Source organism: Molothrus aeneus, chromosome 3 (genome assembly GCF_037042795.1).
Source record: "Molothrus aeneus isolate 106 chromosome 3, BPBGC_Maene_1.0, whole genome shotgun sequence".
Classification (NCBI taxonomy): Eukaryota; Metazoa; Chordata; class Aves; order Passeriformes; family Icteridae; genus Molothrus; species Molothrus aeneus.
This window is the reverse complement of record NC_089648.1, coordinates 109,386,443-109,412,555: the sequence shown is the minus strand read 5'-3', so window position 1 is coordinate 109,412,555 and position 26,113 is coordinate 109,386,443. Positions and strand designations below refer to the sequence as shown.

At 41.8% G+C, this 26,113-nt stretch overlaps 1 protein-coding gene across 1 annotated transcript in view; it reads left to right on the top strand.

The window, feature by feature from the left end:
* Positions 1–26,113, top strand: part of PKHD1 (PKHD1 ciliary IPT domain containing fibrocystin/polyductin) — a 235,758-nt gene that overhangs the window by 90,205 nt on the left and 119,440 nt on the right. Inside the window, exons 37-43 of the mRNA XM_066545943.1 lie at positions 12,627–12,834; positions 13,980–14,125; positions 15,896–16,090; positions 16,965–17,090; positions 19,695–19,828; positions 24,760–24,872; positions 25,717–25,807. Coding sequence (XP_066402040.1) covers positions 12,627–12,834; positions 13,980–14,125; positions 15,896–16,090; positions 16,965–17,090; positions 19,695–19,828; positions 24,760–24,872; positions 25,717–25,807 — 1,013 coding nt within the window. The remainder of the gene's footprint in view (positions 1–12,626; positions 12,835–13,979; positions 14,126–15,895; positions 16,091–16,964; positions 17,091–19,694; positions 19,829–24,759; positions 24,873–25,716; positions 25,808–26,113) is intronic.

The window sequence follows — 26,113 nt, the reverse complement described above, 5'->3', positions numbered from 1 at the left end:
AAAGAAAAAGAAAAACCATCTGGATGTCTCATCTCCCTTCCTCCTGTTCTTGTGTGTCAACCTTCCTGTTGGTGGGCATTCACACCCTCCAGCAGGTCTTGAACTTCCACCCTGTGCCCTCCAGGAGGAAATGCTTTTGTCTGAGCACAGAGACGTGTGGCTTTTGGACAAAAATTATGTCAGGCACCGAGGGTACCACCTGAGCACAGGCAGGGAGTGAGTTGTGCCTCTGTGCCATTATCCTGCCAGCTCACAGGAGCTGAGCAAGGCCGGGAGAGGTTGGGTTTGGAGGGGAGTCAGTGAACAGATGCTTTTGTGAATCAGGAGAGATGAGCAGGAGCTGAGGAAGGAGCTCCTGGCAGGGCAGGAGAGGTGGGGCTGCACCTCAGCACCATGTCAGGTGCTCTTGATCCCTTCACTGAGACGCAGCAAGGCTCAATTATTTACTGCCTGTAAAAGGCTTCGACACTTTCAGTGAAGTGGCTTTGCAGAGCGTTTCTACCCCATTTCCTGGAGGGTCTCTGTGAAGGAGGGCTATTAGAGCATCTTGGCTGAATTGACTATCTGTTACTGGCCATTGAGTTTCACACAGTTATCCCAGCCCTGAGCTCAGAAATTCCCCTTAGATTAAAGCTTGCCTTCCAGAAAGGCTTGGTCTTTGAGGATGTCAAGGGAGACAGAAACCAGCTTCTTCCTTAGAGGCTTTTTCCAGGGGATTAATTTGGTTAATCATCCATTTTTCCCCCTTTTTAAGAAAAGTATTGAAATTTGAATTTGCCTCATAGCAGCTTTTGCTGCTTCACTTTCTCTGTCTTCTGCCACTTTAAAGTGTCCTTCTATTCTTGGTTTGACCCCTGTAAGCCAGGATTTTGTCCTTAGATTGTCAGCACTTTACAGCATGAGCCTTCACTTTTCCATGCTTTTTGTTTTCTAGCAATGTAGGAAAAGCCAGTAGCAACTTTAGGCAGCTGTGCCTCCTGTGCTACTTCTGCTTTCTATTGCAAGCCTGTATCAACTCTGCCTTGGTGACTCCATCACCCACAAAATTGAAGACAAACAGGGCAGAGCACATTTTGCAGTCTTACCTTGACAATGCGATGGAGGGTGGCAAACCCAGGCATCCACATCAGTACCTTTGAGTCTTTTCTCAATGATAATTTATCTGTTTTACTCTGTGCCATAATTCTCAGTGGAGTCTTCATTCCCCAGGAAAACAAGAGGATGAGGTCTGCAATCCAAGTACTACCTGGATGGAGATATACAGAGTCAAAAGTAGCTTGACTCTTAGTGGAAAAAACTCTTGGTTTTAATTTTTTATAAACGATTGGATTATTAAAAGTCTTGTGTGGGAAGGGATGTTAAGGCCATCTAGTCCACGCTAATTCCATGGGCAGGGATGCCTTCCTCTATCCCAGGCTGCTCAGGGTCCTATCCAATCTGGCCTTGGACACTTCCAGGGATCCAGGGGCAGCCACAGCTTCTCTGGGCACCCTGTACCAGGGCCTACCCACCCTCACAGAGAAGAAATTCTTCCCAATATCCCATCTAACTCTTCCCTCTGTCAGTTTGAAACCATTTCCCTGGTCCTGTCCCTCTAGGCCCTTGTCCCAAGTCCCTCTCCAGCTCTCCTGGAGCCCTTTTAGGCACTGGAAGGGGCTCTGAGGTCTCCCTGATCCTTCTCTTCTCAGGCTGAACAATGCCAACTCTTATTCTATTATTATTCAAAACCAATTCTTATTCAAGAAATCATACAATTCCTTATTCAACATATCCAGAGTAGCTATGAAGTCACTTTTAAGCTCTGCACAACACACAGCCCCAGTGCATGGCTGCAATTATTGCTCGTTCAAACCATGTAATCTGCAATTTAACATAGAAGCAGTAGAAGCCTGCTTTTAAACATGACAGAAAGTAGTGGGGTCTTTTACTGGGTTCATATTGCTTACATGGAAAAAAAAAATCTGCTGTTCTGTCTTCAATTTAGCATCAGTCTGGTCTGTGGTACAGAACAAATTGTGGAGCATGACAGCCCCTTTCATATAAATATATATATGTGAAAGAGGCTGACATGCTCTGCAATACACATTTGTGAGATACATTTATACACATGAATATATGTGTTATCTCAGATCAAAATCATTAGATAAGCAGGTTTCCAAATTCCTGGCTGTCTTGGCAAAGACAGGGCCGAGCACATTTTAATTCCTTTTGTCTTTCAGGCTGGGAGTGTTGGGGGATGCTCTGCAGCCCTGGTTGAGTTCAGATTGTTTAGTAAGCGCTGTCAGCTCCTCACTTTGATATGTTAATATGACTAAGGGTTTCCCACAATTCCCTCATGAGTGGCAGTCCTTAGCTCCTGTAGTTGTAGCAGACTGGGAAATTTCACTGTTGCCTTTGGCTTTGGCCAGCTCCCCTGCCAGTCAGAGCGTGCCACCCATAAACTGCCTGTCAGTCACCCGTCACTTGGACAGGAGGCTTCAGCCAGCCAGGGCAACTCGACTTTTTGACAATGTAATTATAGCCCTTGCATCCGCAGTAGGGGCCTGAGCAGGGCTGAGAGAGTTTTATTGATTGTTCAGAAGGGAAATTTATCACTGTCTCCAGCTCCATTCGCGCTCTATTCCCTGAGAAACTCTCCTGACAAGCTTCGGGAGAGAAGTTCAGCATGGTGGCCTTGGCTGTTCTTGTGCCTTTGTCCTTCCAGGGAAGTTGGAGGCACCAGTGGATGCTGAGTGGGGGCAGGAGCTGGGTGCAGAGTGGAGATACTGCATCAGAACAAAGAGCACCCAACCTGTCCTTCTGACAGCCTGATCTTGTGGTCCTAACACTCTTACAATGGAATCCTGGAATGGTTTGGGTTGGAAGAGGCCTTAAAGACCATCCAGTTCCACCCCCAACCATGGGCAGGGACACCTTCCAGTATCCCAGGTTGCTCCAAGCCCTGTCCAGCATGGGCTTGGACACTTCCAGGAATCCAGGGGCAACCACAGCTTCTCTGGGCACCCTGTGCCAGGGCCTCACCACCCCCATAGGGAAGAATTTCTTCCCAATATACCATCTAAACCTACCCTCCTTCAGCTTAAGACCATTTATTTTTGTCCTGTCCTTTCACACCCTTGTCCCAGGTCCCTCTACAGCACTCCTGGAGCCCCTTTAGGCCCTGGAAGGGGCTCTGAGTTCTCCCTGAAGCCTTCTCTTCTCAAGGCTGAACACCCCCAGCTCTCCCAGCCTGGCTCCAGAGCAGAGATATTGCCCCACACTGAAATATTTTAAACTTATATTTTTATTTTCAGCAGTCCTGTGTAGGCTATGTCATTATTCCATTGTGTCCCCATGAAACGGATTGTGACTCTTTCCAAAAAAAGACCAGCAGTTTTGCCAGGCATTTATCTAAAACTTTGTGTCAGCACTCTGGTGGGAAAGAATATGAGCTGTGAGCAAACTATTCTAGTGGAAGGTGTACTCTACTAAACCTAGTGGAAGGTGTTCCTCCCATTGCAGAGGTTGGAACTGGATGATTTTTAAGGTCTCTTCCAACACAAAACCTTCTGTGATTCTGTGATTCCATGAGCCTGTTCCCTGAATTTTGACTAATAATATGTATCCCCTCAGTTAGAAGAAAAATGTTACACTTCAGATTAAAAACATTTGCATTCACCTTGTCCAAACTATGAAAGGTGTGTGGTAAAGAAAAAACAATGTCCTGACTGTTTTGGTTTAATAGCTTATTTATAATCAGGATACTTTAAACAGAGGTGTCAGTAGTCACTTCAATGCTCTAAAATCATGGCCAGTCCTACTGCAAAGAATGTCCCTGCATTTGCAATGGAGAAAATTACATTTTGACTTCTATCCCAGATTTCTCTGCATCCAAAGCTATATGATACTTTTTCAGGGTTAGCTCAGGAAAAAAAAAAGTATTTTTTATCAGTTGAACCAATTATTAATTTTAATTGCTTTTAATCAATAATAAAACACAAAATATTTGTGAGCTGTTCACTGTGCTCTACAAAGCCTGTGCATTCCTCCAGAGATCAAACATTTAATCAAATGCCTCTTGCTTTGCCTCCATTAGGCAGTGTTATGTATCTGTGCTGAGTTTGAGATTAAGAGATCATAGACAACATGAGAGAATTTGTTCTGCTTTACTCACATATTAAAAAGAAAAGCTTCCCAGGGGAAAAAAATAAGGCAAAAAAAATCTGTAGCAGGGGGATTCAAGATAGGGTGCAGAGATCTGTTAGAGAAAAGATTATTTTTTACTCTACTGAAATGCCTCTATTCAGTAAATGTTATTTTTCACTACCTGAACTTCCTGATTTCCTGAGCTTGCTCCCATAGGTTGGTTTTCCTTAGGTGCCAGTTATTCTGTGTAGGGGCTCAGGCGTCTTTTTTCCTCCTGTGACAGTGTTTTTCCTCTCTAAGACCTTGACTTTAACATGATGCATTAAAGCAGATGGCTGTGGAACAGAAGGCTGAGCTGCCTTGAATCCCCTCGTGTTCACCAGGGGTAAGAAACTGCACTTAGGCACTTCCCATGGAGTAACTAATGTACAATGACTTGTGCCTTCACTTTCTTATTTACAAATATAAGATGACCATTAGATTTTAAAGACCTAGCAGATGGGGGAGAAAAAAAAAAGATTTGGGTTCAGGGCAAGCTGTTGTGTCTTTCACAGTTTGCCCTTCTTTCTAGCAGAAATGCATCTATTATCTTTGATTTAAGCTTAAATCAGCTGATTTGTGTTTTGGTGCTGATCTTACTGGGAAAAACATGATGCAAAGGGGACAGAGAGATGTATACTAATATATATTATATAATAAAGATATATATATAAGAATATATAATATATTACATATATATAATATATATTATATAATAAAGATAAATATAATATAGGTAGTAAAGATATTAGTAGAATATAACACAATATACACTGTATACTAGAAGAGAATAGAATAAAATAGGATAGACTAGAATATATATACAGACCATAGCGGATACATATAAATTTCCTTGTGATTCCTGATAGGGTGCAGGTCTGTGGGTTGTTACAAATGTGGAGGCATATTATATATTAAATAATTTCCTCCTTTCAAATATAACATCAAATTACTGCTTCCAATTCTGGTGCCAACAAAACCTAGGTTATTGGCTGAAGGAAGAGAACACCCAGCAGCAAATTCAGGGTCAATTTCCACCCTGGACAGGAGAAAGGCTGAGAAGTTTGGGCTTCCTGGATAGGTGGTAGAGGTAGTCAAGAAAAAACTGGACGTGGCACTCAGTGCTCCTGTTTAGTTGACAAGGCAGGGATTGGTCACAGGTCGGAATCAGCCTTGGAGGTCATTTCCAACCTGAGTGATTCTGTGATTCTGAGAAGTTTGGCAAATTGAGGGGCCTGGACCCAGCCCTGGCTTTCCCCAGAGCTGCAGGCTGAGCCAGGCAGGGACCCTCCCTTTGGGCTCACCCTCACTTTTCCTGGTTCTGAATTCTCCTCCATCACATTTTGGGGACACAGGGAGCTGATCATAGCCTGGCAATGGTTGTGCTGCCCCACATTCCCACTCCTGCAGGGAGAAATGCCCTGTCTCACTCACTCCACAGCAGCACAGCAGATGATCTGGCCATCACACAAAGTGGCACCAGCTGTCTGCAGCTCCCTGCAGGATCCCCTGTCCTTGCCTGCCACAGCTGGAGCTCTTTGTTCCTGGATCTGTCTAAGGACCTTTTTTGCCACAGCATCTTTGGTTGTGAGCTCATTCTAGGTGTGGAGCATTGATTTTGGTTTATGCAATGGCATTACAGGAATATCTTTCCCCTTGTTTTCAGGACTGATGTGATTTAGCAAAGTGACTGGGGGATCTCTGATTAGAGGGAATGTTTGGAAATCTGTGAATTTATGGGACAGCATGCAGGGAAGGTACATTTTTTGCAATGTCAATTGTTAGAAAAGGGCAACAATCCTCAGTAAGATCCTATTATCATGGAATGGTTTGTGTTGGAAAGGTCCTTAAACTCATTTCATTCCAAATCCATTTTCCACCAGACCAGGCTGCTCCAAGCTCCATCCAACCTCACCTTGAGCACTTCCAGGAAAAGAACATGATGGCCCTTGCTTTCTCCAGGGTGGTGTAGAAGGGTATTCAGGTGGAAATGCTTTAAGTGAAAACTGCAGTTTCGCGAACAGGAAACATTCAGCAGGACTAGGTCAATTTCAGGGATATCTCCCAGTGGAGAACATAAAAGTTATTCTGTTTGTCCTCTTGTCCAGATGATGTCAGATTTTGTATTTCTGCTCACTGAGAGAAGAGTCAAGATCAGGTTGGATGGGGCTCTGAGCAACCTGATCCAGCTGGTGCTCCTGCTCCTTCAACAGGAGGAGGGCAGCTGGACTAGATGACCTTTAAAGGTCCCCTCCAACCCAAACCATCCTCTGACTCTGATTCCAAACTACAATTTGAGCCCACCTAAAATACCCAGTGTGGTCCTGCTGCAGCTTCTTGTCAAAGAGCTGATAAACTCTTGGGTGTCCTAAGGGTTAACAATTATAAATCCTAGGGATTAAAAAGCAATTATAAATCAGAAAGGACCTTCTATTTTACCTCAGGATGGGGATGAAAAGCTCAGTGCAGTGGCTGTGGCAGGAGAGCTGCTCTGCATCTCCCCAGGAGCTGCCCAGACACAGCAGTGAGTCCTGCAGGACTGCACAGGGGTGGGAAAGCAGCTCCCAGTTCCAGGCAGAGATGTCCCTGTCTTTCTCAAATGTGTAGCATCTTAGGAAAAAAAAAACAAAAAAAAACCAAAAAAAAAAGCCCCAAAACCCTAACAAAAAAACCCAAAACCCTAACAAACTCCTCTCATTGCAAAATAAGCTAAAAACATACAAATTCTTATGGAATATACCTAAGACTGGAATTAACAGAGAGCAAAAATAGCTGGAAACATTCAAGTCCAGAGGGTTGACAGCTCACAGTTCAAGCAAATGTTTTTTAATACGTTTAAAAAGATAGGAAAGCAGCTTTCATTCTTCTTTTTCGATTCCCTTTTTGAAACAAACCCTTTATGGCCAGTGACTGGAGTAGTCACTGGAAGAGCTGATGTAGCTGTGACATTTTTAAAAAAAAAAATTATAAGATCCAGGTTCATAAAATATTTTTTCCTAGTCCTTAATTAAAGATCTGTCACTTGAAGGTCCATTTGGCCATAGAGAGCTGTAGCAGCAAATCTGTGTATTATCCTGACTAAAAAGGCTTCCTGGAAAAGATTTTCTATTCCTTTTCACTTGAAGAATTTAATCCATTATTATTTTTATGGTTTGTTTTATTAACTGAAGCAACAGCAGCAAAATGTCTTTGTCATGGATCAAAAATATATTTCAGAAAACTTACCTTTTCCTGAAGCACCAGTTTCCAATGGCAGTACTTCCAGTTATCACTTTGACATTTGAAAATTTTAGGAATGGCCAAGCTAATTTTGATTAGGAAGTGCATTTTGGGTCAGGAAAAGGGAATAATAATAAGGGATTATGGCAATGGAGAGGAAGCTATATTTCTATGATATTCTGAAACCAGAAATGCTGCAGGAAAGTGTGTTGGATTTTATTACCAGAGACAATGATAGAGTCACAGAATGGTTTGGGCTGGAAGAGACCTTAAAGGTCTTCTAATTTCAACTCCCTGCCATAGGTGAGAGGGTTTTAGATTCTTTAAAAAAAATAAAACCAGTTATAGTCCATTGAATTATATTAACTTCTCTTGAAAAGTTTTTTGTTGCTGTTGTTGTTTTTGTTTTGTTTTGTTTTGTTTGTTAGTGTTTTTGGGGGGGGGGTTGGTTTTTTTTTTTGTTGTTTTCTTTTTTCTTGTGTGGAGGCAGGAAAATAGGTTTTCTTTTCACTTTGTTCCTGGAAACTGAAAGCTCCTATTCCAATTTACACTAAAGATTTACAGTATAGCTACAACAGATTGACAAATTATCTGCAGTGTAATTTGTACATTCCCAGTAAGTAGATTTTGTGTCTGAGCCCTGCAGTTCTCGTAAATTCCTTTTGTGGAATAAAGGGATCTCATTACCTCAACTTTAAAACGCCAATAAACAGTCAGAAGGTGTAAAAGAGCTTTATAGTTTGTCAACACCCTAAACAACTGTGTGTTCTCAACTGAGTTAATTAATTTGTGGTAAATAGAAGCAAAAATGAGATGCAGCAGGGTCCTGGGTGTCAGAGGAGAAGGGTTCAAACCCTGCTGCCCTATGACAAAAAGGGGAAGTTTTTAAAAAACATTTAAACAACTTTTGGGAGAAAGACCAACAGATCCATGGCAGGCTTAGGACTGGAACCAGTTCTCTTAAAACCCATTAAAAGATTCCAGTTTGTACCAACACTCCCATGTGTAAACCCTATTCTCCAGCTCTGCCTGACTCTGGATGTGGCTCACACTGCTTGCTGTCAGGCTTGGTTAGGAGGTTCCCAGGCTGTCTAAAGTTAGGTAACAACATGTGCTCCAAAAAGTCTTGTTTTCAGGTCAGGAACATCTGTTTTTCATGAAAGCACCTTGTCATCTTGTCATGTGAATTCTCAGACCCCCTCTCCTTACTCTGTAGTAATTTCTTTCAAACCCCTTTATTTGAGTGTTTCCAACTGTAGCAGCTTCTGCTTTCAAAGCTGGGTGACCAGAGATGGATATCAAACACCCAGATGAAGTTTTCAATGCCCTTTGAGCAACCCACTGTGCACCTGGATGAGGAAATGGCGCTCATGTCAAAGGATTGTAAATAATGGCCTAATTTGTTTAAACCTACAACTATCAGTACAATGCATGTTTTGCATTCTGTGGACATATTTTCCTGTGACCCTGGGGGTGTGTGCCCTGACACACTTTGCTGGTTTGCTCAGTTTTGATGTGACTTGGAGATATTTCTGTAAATGTCAAATTCACATCTCCTGTTGAGCTACTTAGAATCATGGAATGGTTTGAGTTGGAAAGGACCTCAAAACTCATTTAATTCCAAACCTCTTTCATGGGCAGGGACACATTCCACTATCCCAGGTTGCTCCAAGCTTCATCCAACCTGGCCTTGGACACTTCCAGGGATCCAGGGAACCTGTGCCAGGGCCTGACCACCCTCTGACTTGGGAATTTCTTCCTAATATCCAATTTAAATGTTTCCTCTCATAGTTTAAAGTTTTTTCTCCTTGTTCTATCAGTACCTATTGGTATCCTATCACTACTTAGGACTTGGTGAAACTAGCTGACCTATAATCCCACATTGATTTATGAAATATTTTGTATTAGAGGCCATAAGAAATTAAATTTATACTCTTTTTCCTTGAGAGTGGCATTGTACAGATCAGAATTGTTTCATTCTCAATATTTTTACCAGGTCAATACAAGACGGCAACTTCACATTATGCTTCTAACAGGAAGCATAACCAGAGTTCTGATGCCAAGATATTCCCAGCCTTAAGATTTGTGATTAATTAATTTGGAATTAATTTTCAAATCCCTTACATTTCTAGGCTGCACCATTCTTCTCTGCTCCATATTTAAGGGTGTTCTGTAAATTCATTTAGTAAAGTGCTCAATTTTTGTATTGCCTGCAACAGCTTTTTGTGTCTGAAGGCTCTGTCCTGTACCTTTAACATGAAGTCACTTCTGCTTTAGATCTCAAGATGGGGTTTTTTTTCCAACTCGTGCTTAGTTAATTATTAAAAATGAGTTCAATAATTAAGGAGTTATACAGATTCATCTATTTTTCAGCATTTGGAGTGTTTCTGCTCAGTACATTTTGGGGGAAGAAATAATTTAAATCCACCACAGCTGTTGGTCTTTTTCCCCTCAAACAGGTAATTTATTTACCTGTTGCACAGCTGAAACCCAGGCACTGAAGGTTATTTTATGAATTTTGCATGTTTTAATCAAAACAGAGTTTGTTTTCAAGGGGAATATATTATAATTAGGGCCAAGAAGCCTCAGTTATGGTCCCTCATTGACACCAGAAAGATGTCACTGACCATATCCTGTGTGTCACCTGTGCGGCTGGAAGTAGAGGAGATTCTGACCTGAAGGTGTTGTTTGTGGGAATATAAATGGGAAATAAGGAAATGGATAAATGTGGTGCTTAGGGACATGATTTGCTGGTAGGCAGGAAAGAGCTGAGTTAATGGTTGGACTTGATGGCCTCACAGGTCTTTTTTTAATCTTAATGATTTTATGATTCTGTGAAAGTGGGATCTATTAGATTTGTTAGTTTGTTTGGTTTGGCTTTCCCTAACAAAAATATACTGAACTTATTGGAAAATGGAAGTAGATTTTGAACATGCAGAGAAATATCTCACCCCACCTAGATCAGGGAAAAAGGTACAACAAACTGTGGAGTAGGAGAAAGGTAGCTGAACACAGTAAGAGGTGAAAAACAAGAAAAAAGTAAATAAAGGAAATGGGGGAATGTTTGGATGCCTTGAATATTTTTTAGAAGAAAAACCCCAAATAATTGAGAATATTTTTGGTAAAAATTTTTGAGTCAGAGCTTGAAAGTGGAAAAAAGCCTGAAAAAAGCCTTTTCCATTGGAGCATGTTTTGAATGCAGAATGGTGTTTCCCACTCCCCAGTGACATGAGCTGTTGCCCAGCAGTGCTGCTGTGGAGTTTGTGTGACAGATGAACTCCACAGGGGTCAGTTGTGTGTCTGGACACAGATGCATGAGAACACACATTAACACAGGCACACAAATCAACACCAGAAACAAAATGTCCAGAGCTGGAGAGAAATTGTGCAGTGCTCCACGTGCAGATGGCTGCTGCCTGTCTTTATGCCAGCCCTAAAAATTCACAAGAATCACTCAGTGGAAGAAGGAAGGTAAATGAATAAAAATGAAGAGAGTGCTGCTGGTAAAAGAATGCACACAGGATGGTATTAAGAGGGGATTTTTGAGCTGTATTGAGGATGAGGTCTTTGATGTCAGTGCCTGTGAATGGTGAAAGGTGGGTTTTGTCTAGGTCTGCATTAGAAAACAGTGTGGCCCTATGGAAGCAGAGCTGTAGGGTGAATGATGTACATGCTGAGGATGGAGGCTCCACATGTTCTGGGGGCTGCTAGAGAGTCATTCCAGTCTGGTTCCATTGGCACCTACAGTGCCCTATGTGTCCTTTTGCATTTCAGCTTCTGCGTTGGTTTCACAGATTCCCAGGATGGGTCAGGTTGGAAGGGGCCACAGTGGCTCATCTGGTCCCTCCTCCCTGCTCCAGCAGGGCCATCCCAGAGCACAGGGCACAGGATTGTGTCCAGACAGTTCTGGAATATCCCCAGTGAGGGAGACTCCACATCCTCTCTGGTCTCTGTTCAATGCTTGGTCACTGCACAGGAAAGAAGTTCTGCCTCCTGTCCAGGTGGAACTTGCTGGGATCAGTCCCTGCCCGTTCCTCTGGTGCCATTGCTGGGCCCTGGAGCAGAGCCTGGGCCCTGCTCTGACCCTCCCTGCACACAGGGACACCCAGGGATGAGGGCCCCTCTCAGCTGTGTCTCCTCTCCAGGCTGAACAGCCCCAGCTCCCTCAGCCTTTCCTCATCAGGGAGATGCTCCAGTCCCTTCATCAGCTTCATCATCTTCATCACCCACCACTGGACTCCAAGAGCTCCAGGTCTCTCTTGACCCGAGGAGCCCAGAAGAGGACATAGAAAACCAGATGCACCTCATAGGGCTAAGCTGAACAGCAGGAGATGTTTGATGCCTTCCAAAAGAGTTTGAAATAACTTAAATGAAGGATGTCTGGGAGATTTTCTTAGCTGGAAGTTGAGAAATTTCAAGTTTGATTCAAGAAAATGTAATAATACAGAAGTATCTCAGGTGTAGATGCCCATCATTGACACACAGAGCAGGTGCTCATGTATACTTCAAGATAAAAGAGTATAAAGATTTTATTCTTCTGTGATTCTGTTGTGAATTTATTGTCTTGGAGGTGCTACTTCTTATTTCCATCTTCATTAAGGAAATAGTTGAGACACTATTATATAAGTAATGAAGACACTGGAGTATAAGAAACAAGAAAGTGAAACAGGATATGGACAGAGAAGTTTGCTTAAAATAATTTGAAAATGATTTATTGGATGCAACCTCTACTCTCAGTGATTTCTGCTATTATTACTTTCCTGCAGTATGACCAAGGAGGACAGTAACTAGCTGTGGGCTAAAGGTAAATGATGATCTACTGCAAGGGAGGAAAGGAAAGTATTCTAAAGGTGGATGTGTGAGGCACACGCTCTCCCCTGATGGTGTTCAGTGTGCTGGACCTCACTGCACCAATCTTTTCCAAAGCCTGAGAGGGAAATGTCAAAAGTTAAAGCAAACTTCATTAAGTGAAGAAAGGAAGATTATAGGGCAAGACTTTTCATTGCTGGGGCTTGTTACACACAGATTTCATAGAATCATTGAATTATTGAATGGTTTTGGTTGGAAGGAACCTTAAAGACCATCTCGTTCCACCCCCCTGTGATTGAAAGAGACACTTCCCATTAGACCAAGTTGCTCTGAGCCCTGTCCAACCCAGCCTTGAACCAGGAGAATGCTACTTCTCTTTGTTTTTTAAGTTGAATGGCTTGCTTTTTAACTTTTTTTCCCCTTGTTCTTTTCAGGCTGGATGCCCAAAGTAGTTTTCACACACTTGAAATCATCAGCTAATGCCAGTGACACACGATTGGTGCTCCAGGAACCTGTTGATTGGCAACCTGGTGATGAAATCCTGGTGGGAAATTCAGGCCTTGGAGATGCACAGCAGCAGGAGGAAGTGGCTGTAATCCAGTCTGTGAACAACACAGAGCTGCACCTTAGATCACCACTCAGGTATCCTTTCAGGAGATTTTTATAGCAGAGAGCTAAACAAGGAGAAAATTTGATCAAAGTCAGGATTTGCTGTTCCCTGTGGGACATAATAACTATATAAATCCCTTTAATAAAGGTGGCCAGTGATATTTCAGTTCCTCGCTCCCCCTAAAGGTAGTGGACGTTCAATCCTGAATGTTTAAATTCTATGTTTAAATTCTGTATCATCCCCTTGGAACTCAGAAAACCTTTGAAGCAGAAAACACTGATGGCCAGTAAAGTCCAGTGGTGTCAGTATAGGAATGACAAAGAAATTTCCTGCATATTCAATTCCTTGAGAAAGTGCATATTTTTCACAAGAAATGTATGACTTGTGTAAAAAAAATCCTCTGTTCTTGATTGATTTTCTTAAGTAATACACTCAAAGTAAATTTTTTTACTATGGAAATGTGCTTCCATATTTCCAGTGGGTATTAATTTCACTGCCCTACACTTTCTTTATCTATTGTGCATGGAGGTCTTGGACAGACTGAAAACTGCACTTCTTACATTATCTATCTGGAGGCAACCTAACTCCAATGCCCAGAAAGATTAAGGGTATTATTGTCAGAAATATTTTGGGCTCAAGGAAAAAAGTCCTGATGGTTTTCACCCAAACCTGTTTTGGGAAGAGAATTCAAAGGCTGAAATATGTTGTTGTAAATCTCATGGAATCATAGAACATCCTTAATTGGAAGGGACCCACAAGAATCATTGAATCCAGTTCTTGGCCCTGCATAGGGAAGTTCCAAAATCACCATGTGCCTGGAAGTGTCGTCCAAATGTGGTTTTGAGTTTTGGCAGCCTTGGGGCTGTAATCACTTCCCTGAGGGGCCTGTTCCAGTGCCCAACCACCCTCTGGATGAAAAACCTTTTCCTAATAACACAACACAATATAATATTATATACATAATCTAAGGAAGGGTTGAGAGCTTGTGAAACAAAAAGATGAAAGCAAACATCAGACAAGGAAAAGCCTGTCTAGCACTGATTGTGCCACTGTCCCTGCTGAGAAAAGGACTGAAACCAGCTCAGAATTTTGGAGTTTATGGTCAAATAACAAGAAATCATAAATGTAATTGTCTCAATCTGGCAGGTGCAGATGATATTTTTTTGTCTTTTGTTAGATACTCCCACAGTGCTGGAGAGGAATGGGGCAATGACCAAGGTCTGCCTTCCAGTGCTGTGGTGGCACTGATCAGCAGAAGGGTGGTTGTTCAAGGAAATGTCACACTGGAGAGGATGTCCCACCTCAGGCAGTGTGCAAATGCAGGTGAGGAGGTCTTTTCTCACAGAAATGTACTGGGGAGGAAAACTGCTCCATTAAAATCCCATTGTGGCAGCCTCACTGTGTATTAGAACTCTTTCTTCCTAGGATAACTTTGAGATAATTCCAATGCCAGGAAAGAGAGTTTGTCTTTCCAAACATTGTTTGACATTGAAGTGTGAAGTCTTGGGAGTTGAACTGCACTTCATTGTAATATCTCAGATGTATCATTTTCACATTGTTGTTTCAAGCCATCTTGGGAAAGACCCTTTAGTTTTGCCTGAGCCTAAGGGTGTAGAAAAGAGAGGATCTTCTGAAAACATGTTTCAGTGTACATAATATATTAAATTTTTAATTGTGTTTACTATTTAGTCTCTTTAAGAAGAAGGAAAAACAAAACAGCCCAATGCTGTTTATACTCTTTAGCGTAAAATATTGAGACGTTATTTAGTGTTTAGGGTTGCCAAGGAAAAAATAACAGGTGATGCATAAAGTATCACTGGTGAAAAAATGTTAAATATCTCAGTTCTCCTTTGGTTTTACCTGTATGAAATGCCATGGAGTTTGACAGGTGGATTTCTGATTTACACCATCTATTCAAGAAGCAGAATCAGACACAGTGATTATAATGTGAGGAGAGTTAGGTTATCTGGCAACCCAGGTGTAAGGTTTCCTTTAAAAAAAAGTGCCTTGGGCTTTCAGACTGTGACACAAGACTTCATTTGATATCCAGCAACCAGCTGCTTATATTACTCATGGATTTATGGTCCATTTTGTGTGGAACTCATAAATATAGGCTCTGAAACGCACTAACCGTTTGAGGTTTTTATTTGAGTTAAAGGATAGGAGGATTTCTCAGAGGAGTCACCAGAAGAGGAGTGAGCAGTGTTTTTTGTGGTTAATTTATCTTCTTTAAAAGAAAAATGAGCATTACTGGGCTTCAGCAGGCAGTGCTGGAATTTGAGATCCCCCCTGCCCTTCCACTGAACAAGCCCAAGTAACACATTCATAGTCTGAATCTCATACCAAAAAATCTCACACCCATGGAAGGGCCTTTAAGGAATTTTACCCATCCCTGTGATTTAATTTTTTGTCATATCATGGAATCCAAGAATGGCCTGGTGGGAAGGGAAGTTAAAGATCATCTCATTCCACCCTCCTGCCATGGGCAGGGACACCTTCCACTATCCCAGGTTGTTCCAAGCCCTGGCCTTGGACACTTCTAGGGATCCAGGGGTAGCCACAGCTTCTCTGGGCAGCCTATGCCAGATCCTCACCACCCTCACAAGGAAGAATTTCTTCCTAATCTTTATTGTTGTCTTGAAACTGTGGGTAACAAGAGTTCCCCATCCATCTGCAGGGAGAGTCAGGAGAGCAGAGTTTAAAAAAACAAACAAAACCAGACTGCCTCATTTCAGTTTAGTTCTATACATCCATACCCAATCTCCTTTTCAAGAACCTCATCTAAGGGAAATCAGTGTCAAATCCCTCTTCCTCATGTGTACAATTATCTAAAATTAACTCCAAGGAGGTGTCCAAGACATAAAACTACAGCTTCCTGCTTATGATGCATTTCCCTCCAAAATGTCCGACTTAAGGAGAGAGCCACACCTATTTTGAAGGACATCAAAAGTGTTTGCCTGTGTTGCCTTTGGGCCATGTTTCAGATCCCTGCTGGAGGTGGAGTCTCACTGGGTCAGTGGGGATGATCTCCCCCTGCACATCCCACCCCATGGAGAAGGTGCCACTCACAGCTGTCCCTGCTTTGTGTCCTAGGTCGCTCTGGGTGTTTGTACAAGAGAAGTGAGAGGCAGCTGGGCTCTCGGGACCTGGGGGCCGTGGTGTTTGTGGAGGCCTTCCAGGGCCAGGCGAGCCGGCTCCAGCTGGAGGGGATCCAATTCCGCCACGTGGGCCAAAAGTTCCAGCCCCACTGCAGTGCTCTGACTGTCACTGGCAACACCTGGATGGCAGGTGAGCTCCCTGCACTGGAAATACCCACCTTCTCCTGCCCAAAGCTGGAGGCACCCTCAAAACCTGCTTGGCTATTGAGTCAGTTGGCAAATTGGATTGCTAAATGTGAAAAAAATCCCCTCACCTCTAGTCTAAGCCCAAGTGACAGAGTGGTTTCCCCTGCTTCACTTCTTTTGTATCTCTGCTTCTTCCTAAAACAATATTTTTTTAATGCTATACCGCTCTTTTGATGTAGAAGAGAGTAGCTCTGGAAATGAATGCACTAAAGACACTATGAGGGAGCCCAAAAATGCACCAAGACACTATGAGGGAGCCCAAGACACTATGAGGGAGCCCCTTCAACTAGCCAGCCCAATGACTCAGGGCTGGCTGCTTGCAGGGGCCAACATTTAATTTTATCACCCAGAGGTTAAGAAACACATTAAGTGCTTTTGACTTTGTCACTGTTAAGTGCCAAATCCACTTCTGTGGAAGTGGCAGTGAGGGCTCTGAAGACTGGTGGTGGTAGGGGCAAGTTAGGTGGGCTCAAAGAATGTTTTAAGGGTGCTGAATGGATTTTCCCTTCCTAAGGTACATTTGCACCTGTCACAGAATAATAAAATGGTTTGGTTGGGTTGGTTGGGTTGGGTTGGGTTTGGTTTGGTTTGGTTTGGTTTGGTTTGGTTTGGTTTGGTTTGGTTTGGTTTGGTTTGGAAGGAACCTGTGCCATCTTCATCGCTGAGTGAGGGTCAGGGCTCCCTGGTGGCAGAAGGCAGCCCTGGCCAGGATCTGGATCATGGGAAGGTCACCATGCCTAGCTAGAGAAGGGGTGTGAAATACCTGCCCTCAATCTGCAGGTGATTTGTGCTCACACCACTCACTCCCTTCCTTCCAGACTCTTACATCCGTGGTTGTTGTGTTCTGGACTCCTTTGGCCAAGGCCTCCATCTGAGAGGGATCTCCAACCTCAGCGTGGACAGCAATGTTTTCTACAACATTTCAGGCCATGGGCTTCTCCTGGGTAAGTGAAGCAGGCAAATATCCACACTACATACAATAGCAGCTTGTGCTGGTTCCCATGTGCATGGAAATGCTTTGGAGGAAAGAATGGCACATCCTTAACTGTACTCTGAGAACTTTAATCATATCTTCTGCAATTTCTGGTGTCAGTGAATTTGGAATAAAGCTCCCACAATTCCACATACAACTCCTAGCAGCTACTTCCATTTGGCCAGCTCTCTTTCTTCAGGTTAGTCTTCACTTGGTAGATATAAATTATTTTTCAGTGAAAAAATACTAGATTTTTTTTTTTAGGGGATGGATTAATCTGTCTTTGGAAAAGTGTCATTATGCCATATTTAAGACTGCAACTCAGTGAAGCATTTAAGAGAATATTACCTTTAACTTCAGTCATTTGATGTCGAAGATAATGGAATGAAAGCATATGTTAAAAGTTAACCAGAGGATTTAGCACTTAAATAAATTGGAGCTTGGAGCAACAAAAATGTTAAACAACAAAATATTTCTCCTAACTAACCATCAGGAGACTGACTTCAAGCATCTTCTGCTGAGATCTCATGTTTCCTGAATACCTAAAGATACAGCTTGATTTTTGTTTTCCATAAGAGATGGGATAAAAATGACCAATTATGAGATAAACAGAGGGAAAAAAAAAAAGCCTTCAATTCTGATCCTGCAGTTCCCACCACACAGCAAATCCCTGTGCTGGGTGCTGTGTATAAACAAAATGAGGAGTGATATATTAAACAGGGAAGATTATAAACCCAAAGTGGTTATACACACCTTGCAGATGAAGAGAGCTGGCTCACAGAGATGCAAGGACTTGCCCAAGCTGATGTACAGAGCCCTTGCAGCCGTGGGGAAGCAGAGCAGGACCTCCAAGCTTCTGGCATCCCTTGGCTCATTTGTGTTGGGATCTGTGTCTGAGTTAAAGGACTCTGAGCCGAGCTGAAGTTTCAGCCTGAATACACCTTATCCTCAAGATGCTTTTAATGGCTTCACTGTCAGCAGCTCCAGAGGGTCTGATGGATTAATTTATATATAATTTTGTTGCCTGTGAAGGAATATTTATTATTGCAGCTGGCTCTTTGCAGCTCTGGAATTGGATTCTCTCAGTGATTTCACCTAAAATCCTTATTTTCAGAGGGTTTGCAAGACCATCACAAAATGCCACTCTGGGCTTAAAATTATTGACACACAAGGTCTGAGCTTGAAAGTCAAAACCTCAAAATTGTCTATGGCTGTCAAAAGACTTCTTTAGGATCTTTTTCATGCTCTGGTAGAAGAATTGTTTGTAGTACATAGAGACTGGAAAAAATTGAGAAAGCTGATTCCCTCAAAATACTGAGGGAAGGCAAAAAGTATTTATCGCTATCCCAAAAACTAAAGGGCACAGGTTTTCTTGTGAAGTGGCTTGTATTTGGGGTAGTAATGATTTGGGAAGGGATCTATATTATTAACAGAACTTAAGCTATTTGAGGGTAATGACTTCTGTTGGATAAACAAAACTAGATGGATGTGATTTCCTCCTAATGTAGGCCAGAAAGAATGGCCTATGCATAGATTCCACACAGGATTCCACTTTGTATTCTGCTTCCAAAAGAGCAGCAGTGCTGATCATAGAATCATGGAGTCATTAAGGTTGGAAAAGACCTTCAAGGTCTTCCTGGTTCTGGAAGTTCAGCCATTAAATTGACCCTGCCAAGCCCACCACTGAGCCCCGTCCCCACGTGCCATTATCTCCATGGCTGCAAACACTCCCAGGGATGGTGACGCCACCACTTCCCTGGGCAGCCTGTTCCAATGCCTGACCACCCTTTAGGTGAAGAATCCTTCCTGATATCTAACCTAAACCTCCCCCAGAGCAACTTGAGGCCATTTCCCCTTATCCTATCCATGTGTCCTTATTTGGACTTGGCTTGTATGGGACTGTCCACTACTCGCCATTGGGTGGCCCATTTCTTTACAATGTAGTTTAAAAAATATTTATTTTGTTTTCTTCTTCCAAGTTCTGTACTGTAACTAGATCTAGGGCCCCCCAAGAGGACTGTGTTGTCTAATCAATTGCTTGATTGATTTTTCCCTTTCTCTTCTCCTACTCCATTGCTTAGGGGGGCAACCCCCCAGTTTTGTGCCGAGTTGCACCAGGTTTTTTTCAGCCTGTTTAGAAATTTTCTTACATGTAAGTAGGGCAGTGAACGGAGACAGGAGATAAAGAAGACTTTGAATTCTAGTACTGCCAGGAGCATGCCTGTGTGTGCATAGGTGAGCCTCTTTCCCACTCTGAACCACTGAGTCTCTTTTCTCAACTGTAAATCTGCTTTATAATACATCTTTAATTTATTTTAACCATAAACTTGCAGTCCAGAATATATGACTTGTGGTACAGTCACCTATAATATCTCGTACAGGGAAATATATGTGAATATAACACCTGGAGTTGTGTATATTGAAATGAGAATCATGATAATAGAGGGTTTCCAGCTATATGTACATTTATGTTTATTATGTTTAATATTTATTATTATGTTTATTTTTCTTTTTTCTTCCTCTTATTTTTTACTTTTTTTTTTCTTTTTTTTCTTCATATCCTTTTCTTTTAAAGGTGAAGGACTTGAAGAGGAGAACAAAATTAGTAACAACATAGTGATTGGCCTTTCTGCAACTGATGGTTTATCCAATATTGAGTCACTGTCACCAGCAGGGATCTACATCAGGGCTCCTGCCAGCCACATCAGGGTAAGAAGTTCTGGTATAAGACATAACATTTCTTTTCTAATCAAAGGTATCAGAAAGACACAGAGCTTCATTTATCTGGGAGATCACATACACAATATTTGTTTCTTGGCTGAGCTGTCAGAACTTGTGCTTGTGATGGGATATTGAAACAAGTGCATATTACAAAATAAATTATGTTCCTGGGTAAATTTATTACTGAGAATTTTGCTGTGTTGGAGTGGAATGGAATATTACAGTGAGAGAATTCATCCTGAGGTACTTTAAAATGTTGTTTTATTTTATAATGCTCACAGATTCAGAAAACTTGGAAAAAGTTTAGTCTCAGATTCTCTAGAATTTCTGTTATTATTAAAAAAAAAACCCCTCAATTTTAATAGACTGACTACAAAAACACTAAAATTCAGCAGCATCAATTACACCTCTGTCTGGATTTAAAATCACATTTCCCATACAGCTGAAGATTTACATTCCAGGATGAGAAAGAGAGTATGTTCCCTGTCCTATGAAAACGACATTGATTTTGAAAGACATGAAGGTTCTCTATTTTAAATGGTTATAAAACACCAGGTTTTTAAAGAGAACAGCCACACATCAAAAAATTGAGCTCAGAAAAAATACTTCTATTCACTAATTCTCTGATGCTTTCTCTTACTTCATACTCTTTTTTAGTCTTACATTTCAGAATAAAGAGTCACTTTTATGTGTTTCATGGAAAAATATGATTTTCATCCACTTCAAACCACTTTTCCTTCCCAACTATTTTAAGAAATTACATTGAAACTGACCTTTCTTATCACACTTTCAGCAGTGAAAAATGCATATTTTCATTTAAAAAATAATCCTAAGCTGTTCTATTGTTAACCCCCAGTAACCAAACCAATTAGCGTTTGTGAAGACCTAATCACCCCTGGGGTTTCTGCTCCATGAGGAAAGATTTTCACCTAAATTTGAAGGTGAAAAAGAGACCAACACATTTCCTATGTTTTTATGAAGACAGGAGCACTGAGAAAGGAGAACTTTTCTGCAATTCCCTCAAGGCCATATTTATCATTTTTAAGGCCATCAAATATGGTTTTAAAATACAACGACCAGACAGAATCATGAGAATTTCAGCTCCACTAAGCACAGAGTTTTGTACTGTCATGCACTGACTTACCCTGGAGCTGTTCACTCCATCGCCAGTGGCTCAGCTTTTGAAAAGGTTTGCTGCAATTACCTCCACAGGTTCCTGGGAACTGCCTGTGCTGGGTTTTCAGCACATTTATTCATCCCTCCCTGCTCACGTGAGTTTGCAGATATAAAGCTACAGCTGTGGCTGTGTACCCCAATATCAGGGGGTCGTTTCTGCTCTCCAGAGGTGTTCTGCTCCAGGCAGGGTAACAGATGGCCCTCAAATGGTTGCTGATGACCTTCATAATCTTAAGGAGTGGAATATTTGAGGAGTTGCAGCAGCAAAAGGAAAACTCGAAGAAGTAGCCCAGCTTAAAATTGTTATTAACTGCTCCTACTGTACAACAGGACCAAGCAGTGCTCAGGAAGGCAGCAAAGCACAAGGATATTGAGAGAAAAAGTCACATTTCTCCCTGGTAAAATAACTGGCGGCTTTTCCTTAGTGCAATAATAATCATTAAATTCCAGGGGTGCTGGTGCAACACCAGCATTATGATGCTGTAGTCTTAGCACCTTTTCTCTCATGAAAATTCTCAGATCAATGACTCAAGCTTTTTAGGTATTTATAATCCTAGTTTATTTCTTTTCAAACTTCCATTTGAAAGATGTAATGGGAAAGACTCATCTTCCACTTGTCTGGTTCTCAGGCCAGAACCTGAAATAAAAACTTTCCCAGTTTAGAATTTAATTTTAGGTGTTTGTCAGTCTTTTTGTTTATTGGTTTTGTGTTTGTTTTTTGTTTATTTTCAGATTTCCATCCTTTGGTTACTGGTTTTAACTTGGCTGCTATCTTTAAGGCAGGGACTGCAGAAAGCTCCAGGTCCAAGCTGTGTAACATCTTCTGTGCATGATGGGTTAAGCCTTTCCACAGTGAGACCTGCAGTAATGTTTTCATAACTAGTCAATTTACTTGGGAGCTTAAATTTGCATCGGTGGCTGAAGGGCTTAAATTTCCTTGAAATTCAGTGGTGGCCTAAACGGTGTGGAAATTGGGACAGAGCAGTCACTCAAACCTGAGCCTACAAAGACATTTGGAGACCCAATTCCCACTGGTTTCCATTTGACTTAAGCTCTTAAGTGCACTGGTGAATCAGGCTGTTAGACTAAATTTTATACTCAGACAGTATGAGTGCAAAATGATTATTACAAGGTTAGTATAATTTTTTTTAAACACAGTGGTAAGCCCAGGTTATCACTTTTTAGAGTCATGGACAATCTCATTTGCAGGCTGTTTTTTTGCCTTTTAAATGCTATCAGTGCAAGGAACTGAAGATGCTCCTCTGTGATTTTTTTTTTCACTGAAATATCCACCCTGTGTCCTTGGTTTTCTTTTTGTGTGCAGGAAAAATAATTCAAAAAGTGGGTTTTTATCTTTTTCTGTTGTCTCTCTTGAGCCTGGTGAGTTTTGGCCTTTTTGTTGTTCCAATCCATAAACATTCAATGCCCTGAAATGCCAGAGCCAGCATGCAGTGCTCATGCATAACAACATATGGACTGGGTTTAAGAAATCCAGCAAGAACCTCCCTTTCTTTTCTTGCCTTGGTGTTGAGGACTGGAAAACAGCTCAGATGAATGAATGGGGTGGAGCTCAGCTGGTGTGTCCGTGTCAGAGGAGTGACTGATTGTCACACTGTTGGTAAATGCATTTGTTTCCTCGTGTCACCCCATCCAGCCATTCTCCACAGCACCAAAGAGGTGAGGCTGCATCTGTCTGGCACCGTTTTCCCACTGTTCCATCCCTGCTGAGATCTTTTCCAAACAATCCTTTCCTGCAAAGTGGGCCCACACCAAAGCAGGCACATTGTGAGTACTCACTCACATCCTGCCCAACTCTCAAACTGTGAGAGTGGTGCTGGGAACACTGTCCAGAGCTTTAATGTCATCTTTAAGGTCAACAGTTTGAGTCCCAGCTATCTGAAAGAAATTAATGAAATATTTACACCAGCAGAGTTGTAACAGTTAAGAGACAATTAAAACCATCAGCCACTTGATTTTAGTGACTTGCAGTGCATACCTCCAGGTTTTTGGCATGCTCAGGGAGGTAATTTCTCTCTGGAATTTTGGTTGCATGGACATTTCCATTCGTAATATACTGACTTCCACAAAGAATTGATTTCCACACAAAATTCCTTGCTTGCCTAAAACCCCTGCCCTGCAGCCACGAGCTGGCTGAATAAATATGCAGTTTTTTTTTTTTTTTTTTCCTTTTCCTTATGAATCATCTGTAGAACGCACGATTGGAGTCGCAAGTAAAATATCCTGGAAATGATGTGACTGGACTGCAGAAGTGTTTTGTTAAAGAAAAAGGGTCTGTGGCTGCACTTTCAGAAAAAGCAGCAGTTTTACCAGGGGATAGAGCAAGCAGAGCTCTGGGTCTCAGTACTTTATTCCTTGACAGATGTCAGAGATCAGGACTGCAGGGAGCACACTTGGATGGGTCAGAAGAAAGTAATTGGTATATGGAGGGTTTCACCTCTAGGTCACCAGGCTCAGCTTTGATTTGGACCATCAGGGACCAAAAAGTCATTAGTATTTTAACAGTGTCCAGTGACCTATGAATGGGAGTGGTGGTGCCAGACCTGATCTTAGAGAACAAGCCCTCCTTAGAGCTGCAAGAAAGGCCATCTTAGACCCCCCTCAGAGAGCTACATACCTCTAGAGAACAATTAATTTTGTCTAAGGACAGACCAAAAGCACTGCCTTCTGCACATGCCTATGTCTTATTATTTTTTTTCCTAAAAATGGAGCTAAAATCTACCAGCCTGGACTTCAAACTTTCACACACCTAAGGCAGGTGAGAAGGACATGCACAGGTGCACACATGAAGACATTGCTATATGGGCACCACGACCCACACCCAACTAGGCTTGGCTGCTCTCCAAATTAAGCTGGCAAGAGCAGGTTTTTTGTCCTAGATTAGAAAAGTTCAGAACATACCCAATACAACTCATATAACCTACTTGATTCTGTAAGTACCAAACTCCTAATTTTAAGGCCAGTTAGACCTTATGTCAACTTATTTTTATTGTTTTATTATTTGCAACACAAATAATGTTACTCAAGTGCAGAATTTAGAATGCAATTTCTTTAAGAGATATTAAATGACAATAACTTACAGCACATCTTCCTATGGTTATTCACCTACCCTGTAAAAAATGATCCAAACCACATAATTTACCACAGGTGTAAGGAATTTTAATTGTTCAGTCACTGACATATCCTGAAGATGTTCTTTGCTTTCTCTTGACTTTTAGGAGTCTCACTCTTTCAATGCAAATATTTTCTATATTTCCTTATCCTGTGTTTGCTTTGGGAGATAAGAGAAATATCAAGACTGAGAAGGAAACCAATAAACTTGATTAGTTTGTGATTTACCTTTGTAATTAGTTTGTGATTTACTTTTTATTCCTGACATTTTCATATATAGAAAAGAGTTTATAGACGTAAGTTTTCAACACATTTTTTTCTTACCTACTTCTTGAAGATTTGTGACAACAGTATTTTTCTGCCATTTGTCTCTATTGCTTGGCCAATCCTCCATGTCTGGTTTAAAAAAAAATATGTTTACAACTGGCCCAAGGTCAAAGTGAAAACAGAACAGGACAGGGGACACAGAAATGAGGTCCAAGTCTCCACCAGCCAATTTACCAGAATTTGAATGGATCACAGCTGGGATTTTCATTTTTGTGTTTTTAAATTGATTTTAATTTCCAGAAATCTGTGCTAACATTATTTTCATAGTCACATGTTCCTCTCTACAGGGTAACACAGTGTGTGGTGCTGGGTATGGCTATTTCTTTCATCTCTCCCCTGAGGGACCATCCAAAGTGCCTCTCCTGTCCTTCAGTGAGAACACAGCTCACTCCTGCACAAGGTACTTGGGGAGTTTGGTTAAGGAGATTTGCCTTCAGGAAATGGTTGTGCCATCTATAATTGCAGTGGTGGGCAGAAAAGGCCTTGCCCCTCTTTTCAGGACTTTCCCCCCCCAGTTTTGCACCCTCTTTCAGGCCCTTGTCTCTTGCAAGCAGAGTTGTCTGGAGCAGGGCAGGATCTGGATCAGGAGCAGATTGTGGGAGGTGTCCCTGCCCATGGCAGGGTGGTGGAACAAGATGATCTCTAAGGTCCCTTCCAACACTCCCTGATTCCATGGTTCTGTGACAATTCATGCAGCAATTGTTCCTTTAGTATCCAGGAATAGCTACTGACAAAAGTTTTAACCAGTACTTCCCTAAAACAGAAAGAGAACTGGAGAAAGAATATTAAAAAATAACATTGTACTGAAAATCAGTGGTTGAGGTGACATGAATTTTAATCTGGATATTAATCTGGATTTTAAATCTCTGAGAAGGTCAAACCTAGTGCTGCATTCAGGAATGCATACATTTGGGCTGTAATCCAAGTTAACTGAATCCAAGATAAAGAAGAGCTTTACCTGTCCAGATTCAAGTCAGGCTTACCTAAAAGTGACACTGGCTGAAAACTCATGAGCATGGGGGGATGTTTTGTAGTGAGAACCTCTCAATGGCACTGCACACTCCTTTTCAGCTCTGATAGGTCTAACACTGAAAACTTGTGACTTTGCTTTTAAGAAATCAAGTCTAATGCAGACAACTGTTACAGATTTAAGGTTTTAGATATCAAAATGATGAATAGAAAAATCTGCTTACCGGTACATGAACTGCAAAGGAACAGTCTCCATGGCTTTCTCTCCTAAACAGGCATGGGTTGCTGGTATACCCAGAGTATTTGCCAGACAGTCGTGTTCAGTTCAACAACTTCACAGCCTGGAGCTGCCAAGGGGGAGCACAGGTAGGTTTGTCCCCACTGCCTGCTGTGCTGCTCAGGATCTTTCCAAGTCACCAGTCCCACCTCCACACTTGATTGTCTAAAAGCTCTTGTGCTTCTATGTCCATGTCCCTCATCTGGAAGCTCCTGTTTTAATGAAAGATCCAGAAATTTGATTTGTGTGAATTCTTTTTACTACAGATTCAGTGCTACTTTCACCGGCTGGTGTTCTCTGTAATCATCTAGCATCTGTCTGCCACTGCAATCATGGAATTTTAGAATGGTTTGGGTTGGAAGGGACCTTAAAATCCATCTCATTCCAACCTCCCT